The sequence below is a fragment of the Panthera tigris genome, chromosome C1 (assembly GCF_018350195.1).
Source record: "Panthera tigris isolate Pti1 chromosome C1, P.tigris_Pti1_mat1.1, whole genome shotgun sequence".
In the NCBI taxonomy this organism is placed as follows: Eukaryota; Metazoa; Chordata; class Mammalia; order Carnivora; family Felidae; genus Panthera; species Panthera tigris.
Window position 1 is genome coordinate 19,486,537 of NC_056667.1, and position 9,920 is coordinate 19,496,456.

At 56.4% G+C, this 9,920-nt stretch overlaps 3 protein-coding genes across 3 annotated transcripts; 1 reads left to right on the plus strand and 2 right to left on the minus strand.

Moving 5' to 3' along the window:
- Nucleotides 1–1,108: 1,108 nt before the first annotated feature.
- CC1H1orf232 (chromosome C1 C1orf232 homolog) lies at nucleotides 1,109–4,349 on the minus strand. Its single transcript, XM_042997812.1, has 4 exons — nucleotides 4,266–4,349; nucleotides 3,078–3,161; nucleotides 2,870–2,967; nucleotides 1,109–1,412 (listed from the first exon to the last, which is right to left on the minus strand). The coding sequence occupies exons 1-4, from the start codon at nucleotides 4,347–4,349 to the stop codon at nucleotides 1,109–1,111; spliced, it is 570 nt and encodes a 189-aa protein (XP_042853746.1).
- Nucleotides 4,350–5,730: 1,381 nt separating this feature from the next.
- On the plus strand, nucleotides 5,731–6,691 carry ZNF593 (zinc finger protein 593). The gene is made up of 3 exons (XM_007078176.3): nucleotides 5,731–6,039; nucleotides 6,235–6,297; nucleotides 6,392–6,691. Exons 1-3 carry the CDS (start codon nucleotides 5,840–5,842, stop codon nucleotides 6,531–6,533), a joined length of 405 nt encoding a protein of 134 aa, XP_007078238.2. The 5' UTR covers nucleotides 5,731–5,839; the 3' UTR covers nucleotides 6,534–6,691.
- Nucleotides 6,692–6,998: 307 nt separating this feature from the next.
- LOC122241295 (putative transmembrane protein ZNF593OS) lies at nucleotides 6,999–7,466 on the minus strand. The gene is made up of 2 exons (XM_042996915.1): nucleotides 7,422–7,466; nucleotides 6,999–7,142 (listed from the first exon to the last, which is right to left on the minus strand). Exons 1-2 carry the CDS (start codon nucleotides 7,464–7,466, stop codon nucleotides 6,999–7,001), a joined length of 189 nt encoding a protein of 62 aa, XP_042852849.1.
- Between the last annotated feature and the right edge of the window lie 2,454 nt (nucleotides 7,467–9,920).

A 9,920-nucleotide genomic window follows, 5' to 3' on the forward strand; every position in this document is an offset into this window, starting at 1 on the left:
CGTGACCCTAGGCAAACACTTAACCTCTCCGAATCACAGTTGCACCCCTCGGTGATCAAAGTATTTTTGAAAGGGTCCTAAAGCTCATGGCCAAGTGACTGGCGTATAGGAAATGTTCAGTAAACGACAGCCGCTAAGACCGCTACTGAATTGGTAGTAACTCTATTATGATCATCTTCCCCACTGATCCTGACCTGAGGTCGGTCCAAACTAAAGCTGGGAGCCTGGAATAGCGCGCTTGGGGAGTTCTGGCGAGGGGTCTGCCCCAAAAACCTGGGATCCCCCGGCCCGGAAAGGCCGCCCGCATTCCTGGAGATTTGCTGCCCCCTTTTGGTTACTAGCTATGAATGGGCTGAGATGTGAAGAATCCAGAATTGAGGACAGTAAAGGAAGGGACTCTTCAAATGAGGATTTTGCCAACCAGGAGCCTCACATCCTGCCACTGTCTTCCTTTCCGTCAGAGACACACAGGGTCCCCTGTTTGCCTCACACACGTCCACACATTCAAGTCTTTGTTTACGGTCATCCTCCCTTTGCCTGAGTTACCTTCCCCTTTTTTTCCACTCATCCTTCTAAGATTACATATATTCATTCTCCCTCAGAAATTCCTGAATTTCCCAATCGGCCTCATCTCCTCCGAGCTCCCAAGTACAGCCTTATTTTAATGCCTCAACTTGTCACTTTGTGTGGGACCCGCTGGTAGTTTGAGTTCTTTCCTTTGTCTCTGACCTTCCTTCCCCGAGTACAGGGACTGTGCGCATAACAGGGCCACAGGCAACGTTTGTCGAATGAAAAGAGGCCGAACAGGGCGAAGGGCCCTGTCCTCTGGGGCTCCTCAGCTTCCTGGAAAGTTGTAGTCTAAATCGGACACAACCTTTCCTGACACCAGGACTATCTGGTCATTTTCTCCCTGTACGTTTGTGGGGGGAGAGGGCGAGGACGCTTTGAGCTGGACCCCGCCTTGAGGTTGCCCACCCAGAAAAGTCATCCCTGAGGTCCGGACAAAAGCACGCGGTCACACGGGGTGTCGGGTCAGGGTCAGGGCTTTTATGGGCGGGGGGTGGGGGGGGGGCGAGGGGAAGAGCGGGCGGCTTGTTGCACCGGCCGGCTAGTCACCCTTGGGCGCAGCCTTCACCCTCATCTCGGCCAGTTTGTGGGTGAGGAAGCCCCACTTGAAGCCGGCCACGGTGTCGGCCTCCCCAGGCTCCGGGCGCTCGGCGGCCTCCTCCGCGGCCTCGTCCCCGCCTTCGGGGTCTGGCTCCCGGGTGGGTTCGGCGCCGCGCAGTATTGACGCCGCGGCCGCCTGCTGCTGCTGCCACCTGCTGGCGAACGTATCCCAGAATCCGGGCCCTCGCGGCTCCGCCTCCGCCGCCGCGGCCACCGCCTGCGAGGGGGACTTCGCCGCCAGCGGGCTGCGGGAGAGGGACGGGTCAGGAGCCGGCCGAGAGGCGGGAGGAGAGGACGAAGAGGGGAGACGGGGTGCAGACGCTAAGAGTGGGGCCGGGGAAGCCAGGGTGAGGTCAGATGACGGGGGGGGGGGGGGGGGGGGGGCGTGCCGGGAGACTGGACGCAGGTCAGGACCTGGAGGCCAGGGGAGGGTTCAGAGGCACTGGGAAAGGAGGCCGGAGTGGGACAGGGTCAGGGGATTAGGGGAGGGGTCTGAGAAGAGGGGGCCGAGACCAAGATCCCTGGGGAGAGAGTAGGGGTCGGGGGTTTAGGGAAGGAACTCGGGGAGAGGGGCAAGGCCAGAGAAGGGAAGCCTGAGGCGCCGGGTCGGAAAACTGAGGGAGGGGACCGGAGAGAGTGGCGGGGCCCAGCGGTGCTAGCGGGAGGAGTGAGACCCCCGCGCAGGTCCCCATCCGGGGGAAGGGGCGAGGTCAGACTCTTCGAGAAAGGGTCTTCGAAGCCCGGGTTGCAGCGCTGGGGAAAGAGGCAGGGCGGGGGCGGGGGCAGGGGCAATGTTCTGGGGTGGAGGGAAAGGGGGACTAGGAAAATGAGGGAACCCTGGAGAGAAGGACAGGTGAGGAGACCCAGAGGAATGAGAAACGCCTAGATCAGAGGCTTAGCGGGGAGGAGGACTGGGGAGGTGGCATGGAGGGGAAGGGCAGTCAAGGAACGGTGATGAGGCTTGAGGTGGGAGCCTCAGGTCTAAGGAAGGGTCCTTGGAGCTCTGGAAGGGACAAGAGATGAGCGCCAGGGGACAGAAAGGAAACCCCGGAGCTGGAGAGATGGGTGGGTCAGGGGGACTGGAGGGGAGAAAGGAATAAGGGAATGTCAGAGGAAGGAGGCAGGACTGGGCTGAAGGAAAGGGCAGGGAGGCAGTGTGTGCCAAAATAGAGCTAGGAGAAAGGAGCTGGCCCGGGTACCATCCCCTAATCCCCAGCAAGACAGCGGTCCCTAGACTAGCCTGCCTCAGGTCTTCAGGAGCCTGGCTGCAAATATAGACCTCAGGCCTCATCCTGCACCTGCTGAATCAGAATCTTTGAAGGAGGGTCTGGCAGAAATTGCCTAGGAGGATGAGGGTATTGGGAACCACTGATCTGGACCACCCTCAGTTCCAAGCGCCTAAAGTTTCTGTCTTCTGTTCCCTGATTGTAGGGAGATGACCCCCCCCCTCCATGTGGATGGGGAAAAAGAGCCTAAAATACCTCCTAGCACCTCAATCCCAACAGCCCTTAAAGTCCTCCTGAGATCTAACCTAATCTCCAGATATGATGATTTGGCCTCTTTCCTGCTGAGAGAAACTGAAACAGCCCGTGGCTGCCTCTCCCCCTCCCTCCTTGGTCAGAAAGACAAATAGACCAGAAGGAAAGGACGTGGGAAAAGGGAGACCCCAGGCCCCTCCCAGCCCCCACCAACACACACGTACTGGTCGGCACAGGGCTCCGGTGGCAGCAGCTTGTCCTCATCTTCTTTGTTAAACAGAGACGACATTGTCAGCCAACCTTTCACCCCGACCCCCTGAACCTAGGAGGAAGGGGCTGGGAGTCAGGGAAGGGTCATAGCACCACCTCCCAGGATTCCACAGCAGCCTCCTCCAGACTCCCCAGGGCTGGGGTAAAGAAGGAAGAACTCACCCGGCGGGCCAACTGGGACATGGGATGGAAAGCCTCTTCGGTAGGTTCTGCCGGCTCAGAGTCCACTAACGCTGGGTTCCCTCTCTGGGACACAAGACCCCTCCCAGCATGAGAGAGGTCCCAGAGGAATGGGACTTCCCTCCCCCGCTGCTAGCCTGGTACGCATACCCCGGCACCCCAACCCCCCACAACTAAACACCCATCTGGTCCCCTCACACCCTCCATAAGTACATACAAGTGTACCTCTACCCAAAGTCACCAGTCACATACCTTACCTGTATAGGAAACCCCTGCAGACACCCTCGAGCCCACATACCTGCCCACCCATGGACGTATCCACACACACCCAAAAATGTGTGGACAACGGCATGCATGCTGATGTAGACACACACCTGTACATGAGCATGCCTCCACAGGGCTATGCCTCTTCGCCTGTACATAGCTGTACGTGCTGTGAGGCACCTATACAAGGACACGTACACTGTTATACCATTCACACCCGTGAACTTACAGAAATGCAGGCAGCGGCACAGAGGCCCATCTACAGCACACTAAACCTCTCCACCCATCCACAGACACAAAGGTGGAGATGCACACACACACACACACACACACACCCTATAGAACTAGTTCCTGCCCCTGCCACACCTGTTTGCACAAACTGCTACTTATTACAGCCTCTAGATGTAAGACCGTTCCCAGTTTCAGAGCCTTTTTGATTTTTTTTTAAATGTCAGAATAAACATGCTCCAAGTCTGGCTCTGATCTGATGCTGCAACAGTGACCCTCTAAGGGCAAGCACGACTTCTAGGACCATAGGCCTCACTTCCTCTCCAGGCAAGCCATCCCTGCTTAGCTCTGCCCATTAGGAAGTTGTGTCAAGCTGCATGTGCCCCATGTGGCTACTGCCCCCTGGTCTCTTCCATGTGGCAGCCCTTGGCTGCCATCTTTGGAGATGGAGTCCGTTGTGGGAGACAATGACCATTTTTCCCGTGGCCCCCCAATCTTCTTCCTCAGTTTCCTGAAATATCCTGGCTTTCGGCACCAGGCCATTTGTCACCCTTGAAGGTGCCAATTGTTTCTGCACAAATGTGCCTCCCCTCACAGAGCCTGCCCCTTGCTCTTCATTGTATCTCACTCCTGCTCTCTCCGCCCATGACCCACCCAGCAAACATGGATGGTACCCACCTCCTCTGCCAGGTCTTCCTCAGATTCCCCACTGAGGCTCTGTAACACTTTGGACTTGTAGGTTTTCCAGAAGGTCTGGTTCATGGCTGCAGGGAAAACAGGCCTGGCACCCAAGCTCAGGAAGGCAGTGACTCAGTGGGCAGCTAGCGGGTCTGGCTCCAGGAACTTGGTGAGGCCAAGAGCCTGTCCCAGGGATCAGGTGACTTCATTAAAGATGCACCAGCCTCCCCAGCTGGCACACTGTCAGGCAGGTGAACTGATCCAGAGGAGTCTGGGGTGGAGACAGGACAGAGCTGGCTTCTGTGGCCTCAGCCCCTCGTCTTGACCCATATTGGCCAAGAATAATGGAGACAACTCTCTGCACGGAGGCCCGCTTCCTGGCCCTACGGGTACTTGAATTTGATCTCTTGGAATGGCTCCAAAAAAAATCTGCTTGCATTCACAAAGTCCATTTATAAAGTCCTTGGGCCCAAGACCCACACTGGTGCCCCTGTGACTGTAGCCATACCAGTTGTGCCTTCAGCAGGGCCTGCCCTATGTCCCCACTCAACTGTGAACTGGAGTGGGGAGGTCTCAAAGCCCCTGGTTGGCACCCTGGGCTTACATTTCTCTGCTTTGTCTGGGCTGGAAACCGATTCCTCTCCCCGGGGATGCACGTGCATGTCTCCCTGTTTCCTGGCAACAGGTTCCAAAGAGCTGGAGCCCCTGAATTATTGCTGAGCTCCTCTGGTCAGCCAGGAAGGCACCAGGCTCCAATGAACGGAGGAAGGCTCTCTGGCCTTCTCCCCACTCTGAGCACAAAATACCTAGGCTGTATCTCTGCCTTTGCCGCCAGCCCACACCAGGGAGTCCAGGGCTCAGAGAAAGGGGGCAAAGATAAGAGGTGCTTCTGCCAGCCCTTCCACTTCTTGTGAGAGTTGCTGACCCCGTGCAGTCTGAGGAGATGCCTGAGCAGAACACTCCTTGCTCACAGATTTGACTGGGGGTGCACGAAGGACGGAGACCCAAGGGAATAACTGGGGAACGGTGAGAAGTGGTGAGCGCTTTGTCAGGAACTGGAGGTATCTCAGGAGTCCCTGTGGGGGCCAGATCCCAAACTTACTCACTCGCACTCATTAATTCATTTATTCACATCGCAGACATTTTTCAGTGCCTCCCAGAGATGCTCAAGGCATATTCCCTCCCCCCGCTGACCGTGGAGTCTACGATCTGGGAACAAGCATGGGGTGATAGTGCCAAGGGATGGAGTAGAGACAGGTCGGGCCAGAAGGGACCGGAGGTCAGGGGGCGGAATCCCCCGGGGGCCCGCACCACCCAGCCGCTCCCTGGCCAAAGCCTCGCCCTGAGCGGAAGCCGCAGCTTTGGGCCCCGCCCGGCGCTCCGTCTCTGACGTCGACCGCCGCCTGGGGGCGCTCAAGGAGCGGCCTGCGCGAGTGACGTCATCTGAGGCAGTCTGGACGAACCTGCTCCGCCCCCGGGCGTCCTTGACGTCATCCAGCAATCCGGAAGCGCCCGCACGTGTGCCCCTGACCCGGCTCCCGGCTCTGGGCCCCCTGGCCCTGCAGTCACTGGCCATGGGTCGCTCCCGTCGGACGGGTGCTCACCGAGCCCACTCCCTGGCCCGCCAGATGAAGGCGAAGCGGCGGCAGCCGGACCTGGACGAAATTCACCGCGAGCTGCGGCCCCAGGTTCCCGCACGGTCTCGTCCAGACCTGGGCTCCGAGCCCGACCCCGACCTGCCAGGGGGCGGCCTGCATCGCTGTCTGGCCTGCGCGTGAGTCCCGGCCGGGCCTGGCCTGGGGAGGAGAAGGGTACGCGGGACGGGACGGGGGCGTGAGGTCCGGGTCCCAGGACGCGCGGGGTCTGCTGACCTCCCATCACTTCAGGCTCAGAGCCCCGCGTCAGGGAGATAGGCATACCTGAGATGCATCACCTCACTCTCCTCCTTACCCACCTCCCATCCCTACAGGAGGTACTTCGTCGATTCCACCACCCTGAAGACCCACTTCCGATCCAAAGACCACAAGAAGAGGTATGAAGGAGTAAGGAGAGGACTGGTGGACCGGTGCTGGGCAGACAGGGCTTGCATCTGGTCAGCTCCCAACTCTCTCTCTTCTTTCAACCAGGCTAAAGCAGCTGAGCGTGGAGCCCTACAGTCAGGAGGAGGCCGAAAGGGCAGCGGGTATGGGCTCTTATGTGCCCCCCCAGCGGCTGGCCGTGCCCACAGAAGTATCCACTGAGGCCCCCGAGATGGACACATCTCCCTGACATGGCCTGAGGATGTAGGGCAGGGGAACTGCCCATGGACAGTGGTGCAAGGGCTAGGCTGGCAAAGACTGTGCCAACCTATTTTGGCCCTGGGTTTGGGGAGTGGATGGCCTCTTCTGGGTGCCCTCACTCCCAATAAAGGAACTGGATGAAGAGGACTTGTCTCTGACTCTCTAACCTCCAGGCCACTCCTCCAAACTCCCGCCCTGTAGGGGTTTCTCTGTTACTCTTGTTTACAGGGCCGAGGGTGTCCATTCCCCACTTAGTCCGGCTTTGGAACCTACAGCCTTGCTTTCCCTCAGGGGTCCTGGCATCTGAGCTGGAGCCCCAAGATGGAGCCCAGGTCAGTGAAGGGGAGAGGGAAGATCAGGGACTGACCCTCAGAAAAGAAGTGGGCTCCCGAGATTGCAGCCCCCACTGAGTCACCTCCCCCAGGACCCGGGCGTGAGGCTGCCTACTTTATCATCAGGCCTGTGGCGGCCGCCGCTGCCCCACCATCTTCCAGACAGCATAGCAGGAGCCACCCAGTCCAAGGACAGCCAGCAGTGTAGCCACTACCCCGGCCAGTGGACTCCGGGGCTCTGCTTTGAGCTCCCCAGCTATCTGCATCTGGAGGTACACAGAGGGTCCATCTGAGGGGTCAGTTGAGACTTCTGGGAAGGTGGGGGGTGGGAAGGAGCTGAGAGGGTACAGCTGGGTGAAGGAGATATGGATGCCATTGCTGCCCCAGGGAGATTCCACCCCAATCCCTCTCGCTTCACTGCCCATCTGGGCCCTGGCCGCTCAGGCGGCAGGAAACGTGACAGCCTGGATGCTGGGGGTGTTAGCCCAGCTATGGTAGGGGAAAGAGGGGGTCCGTGGCTGAAGCCGTAGGTTAGAGGTACTTACCTGTAGCACCCGGAAGTAGCCAGGGGTCAGGCGTCGAAATCTCATGGTGGGTGCCACTAGTCTTCCTTGGCGGCCTGTGGGGTGGAAGCAGGAATGAGGATTAGTGGTGTTCATAATACCAAGGAGTGGAAATCAGGGCATAGAGGTGTCTGACCTCTCATATCCATGGGAGCCATACCTCAGAGGATGCTCACCAGCGTCTGCCCTCCCAGGTCTGGCAGGGGGCGGGGCAGCTGAACCTTTAAATCTGGTCCCTTCCCCCGCCTGCCCATCCTGCCAGCTTCAGGAGCAGCTGTCAAGAGAGATCAGCATCAGGCCTGAGCAGCACCTCCCCCACTCACCAGGGAAGCCAGGCTGGGTAGGGCAGGAAAGGCCTTGCCTGGCAGCGCTCAGGAGTCTTAGACCTGGACCAGGTACTGGGAGGGTCTCCCCAGCCCGGGTCCTGGCTCTATCCCTACTCCTCAGATGGTCGGATATCACCAGTCAGCCCTCAGCAAAGGAGGGGCAGGGTGCCTTATTAGCCCTCCCCGGTCCCCCTGAACATTGGTGAGCCTTTTCACTTGGTTTCTGTTACATCAACGCCCATTACCTTGGGAGGGGGAGGGCACATATCACTTCTTTCTGCAAGATGAAGTTCCCGCAGGGACTTTCCTATTCTTGGCTTGGGGACAATAGTAAAAGGAGATTAGCATATACTGATTAAGAGAGCTGTCCGTGGCATGCTAAAAAACAGCTGACTGTGCCAGGCAGTATTATAAGCACTTAACATGTATGAATTCATTTGGTATTGGTTATCTTATAATATGAACAACAACAACAACATGTTTTCAGAATAGTATACAGAGTACCTGCATATGCAGAAAATGGAAACTTTACAGTGGTCCCCACTTGGGCCTAGAATAGAGGTATAATGACCTACTGCTAACCTTTGAATATTTTACAACAAAGATGCAGAAGGAACTTTTATAAACTCAGAAAACTACCTTTAACATAGAAGCTACCATTTACTCTGCCCTTAACTGCCTAGCCCTGCCAGGTGCTAGGGGCAGAAAATAAAGGCAAGGTTATGTGGGGCACCTGGCTGCCTCGGTCGGAAGAGCATGCGACTCTTGATCTTGGGGTTGTGAGCTCAAGTCCCACGTCGGGTGTAGAGATGACCTCTTAAATAAATAAACATTTTTTAAAAATAAAGGCAATGTTGTGGACGTCAGGCCCCCAATCCTTTTAGGGGTGCATGTGAGTGGTGAGTTCCTGTCTGTTTCTGCCCTACAGGACTGTGTGTTCAGGCTGGCTCAGGGTAGGTGTTTGATGAAATCAGGGTGGTGGAGACAGGTGTGTGTTTACTGGGCTTCCCCAGAGCGCCGCAGGGAGGCTGTTGAAGGAAGAGGGCAAAACGGAGGAGTGATGAAAGGACACGTGCAGCTCAGGGTATGAGGATGCATGAATGGGGCCAAGGACGAAGCCAGAGAGGGGAGGGCTGTGTTGCACAGTGGAGCCTGCTCGTTCACCAGCGAGGGATCCAAGCCTGCAGGTACCTGCGGGGACCCTGAAAGATGCAGATAACAATCTGCATTCTTGTTTGATGCCGCATGTAATGGTAGGAGGGAGCCAGGGGAGCGGGCCAAGTTCCAGAGAACTCAATTTCTATGTGAAATTATTAAATGGTGGCAACTAACACACACCCATTATATGGGCCATCCGTAGGCCAAGTGCAGAATTTGGATTTGGGGGCAAGATCATGTCAGGCTTTGAAGGCTGGGTGCTGGGGCACTGGTAGGGATGCCAAAGTGATACAGTCAGAGGGGCAGGCCCTGGGAAGCCTTCCCAGGCCCCTCTCCATAGAACTAAAGCAATAATCATAGCTCAGAGCCATCCCATTTGACAGATTTCAACATACTTCAAGGAAATCTTCACAGCACTAAGGTCTAAGTGTCTCTGTTTTAGACAGGAAGGAACAATTCAGAGAGGTGTTGAAATTGGGCGCAGTCACACAGCAAATGGAAGTGATTCTGTTTGATTCCAAAGTCCTGGGAGTCTCCTGGCCTGGGATGGTGGTGGTGGTGGTGGTGATAGCTACAAATCGTATGTCACAGATTGTTGTTCTAAGAGAAAAGCTCTTAACTGGGATTCAGAATACAGAGGGCCGATAAACTTGGATGGGAAAAGAAGTGATATATTTTCACTAAACTGTAACCAAAATTTACCACTTCCTTCTATATGGATTGAAGTATTAGCAGTATCTGTGGCTTTGTCACCAATTGAAATCACAGATTAAAAAAAAAAATTTTTTTTTCATATTTATTTATTTTTTTTAACGTTTATTTTTGAGAGAGGGAGGGGCAGAGAGAGAGGGAGACACAGAATCCAAAGCAGGCTCCAGGCTCCGAGCTGTCAGCACAGAGCCCGACGTGGGGCTTGAACTCATGAACCGTGAGGTCATGACCTGAGCCAAAGTCAGCCGCTCAACTGACTGAGCCACCCAGGCGCCTCTAAATCACA

Bases quoted from the DNA above. Each gene is read 5' to 3' on its own strand.
- CC1H1orf232 (XM_042997812.1), bottom strand. From the start codon at position 4,349: ATGAACCAGACCTTCTGGAAAACCTACAAGTCCAAAGTGTTACAGAGC. The intron at 3,162-4,265 runs GTGGGTACCATC...CTTGTGTCCCAG, and splicing joins AGGAAGACCTGGCAGAGGAG to AGAGGGAACCCAGCGTTAGT. The intron at 1,413-2,869 runs GTACGTGTGTGT...CCTCTCCCGCAG, and splicing joins CCGGAGCCCTGTGCCGACCA to CCCGCTGGCGGCGAAGTCCC.
- ZNF593 (XM_007078176.3), top strand. From the start codon at position 5,840: ATGGGTCGCTCCCGTCGGACGGGTGCTCACCGAGCCCACTCCCTGGCC. The intron at 6,040-6,234 runs GTGAGTCCCGGC...CCATCCCTACAG, and splicing joins CATCGCTGTCTGGCCTGCGC to GAGGTACTTCGTCGATTCCA. The intron at 6,298-6,391 runs GTATGAAGGAGT...TCTTTCAACCAG, and splicing joins TCCAAAGACCACAAGAAGAG to GCTAAAGCAGCTGAGCGTGG.
- LOC122241295 (XM_042996915.1), bottom strand. From the start codon at position 7,466: ATGAGATTTCGACGCCTGACCCCTGGCTACTTCCGGGTGCTACAG. The intron at 7,143-7,421 runs GTAAGTACCTCT...GTGTACCTCCAG, and splicing joins GCTACTTCCGGGTGCTACAG to ATGCAGATAGCTGGGGAGCT.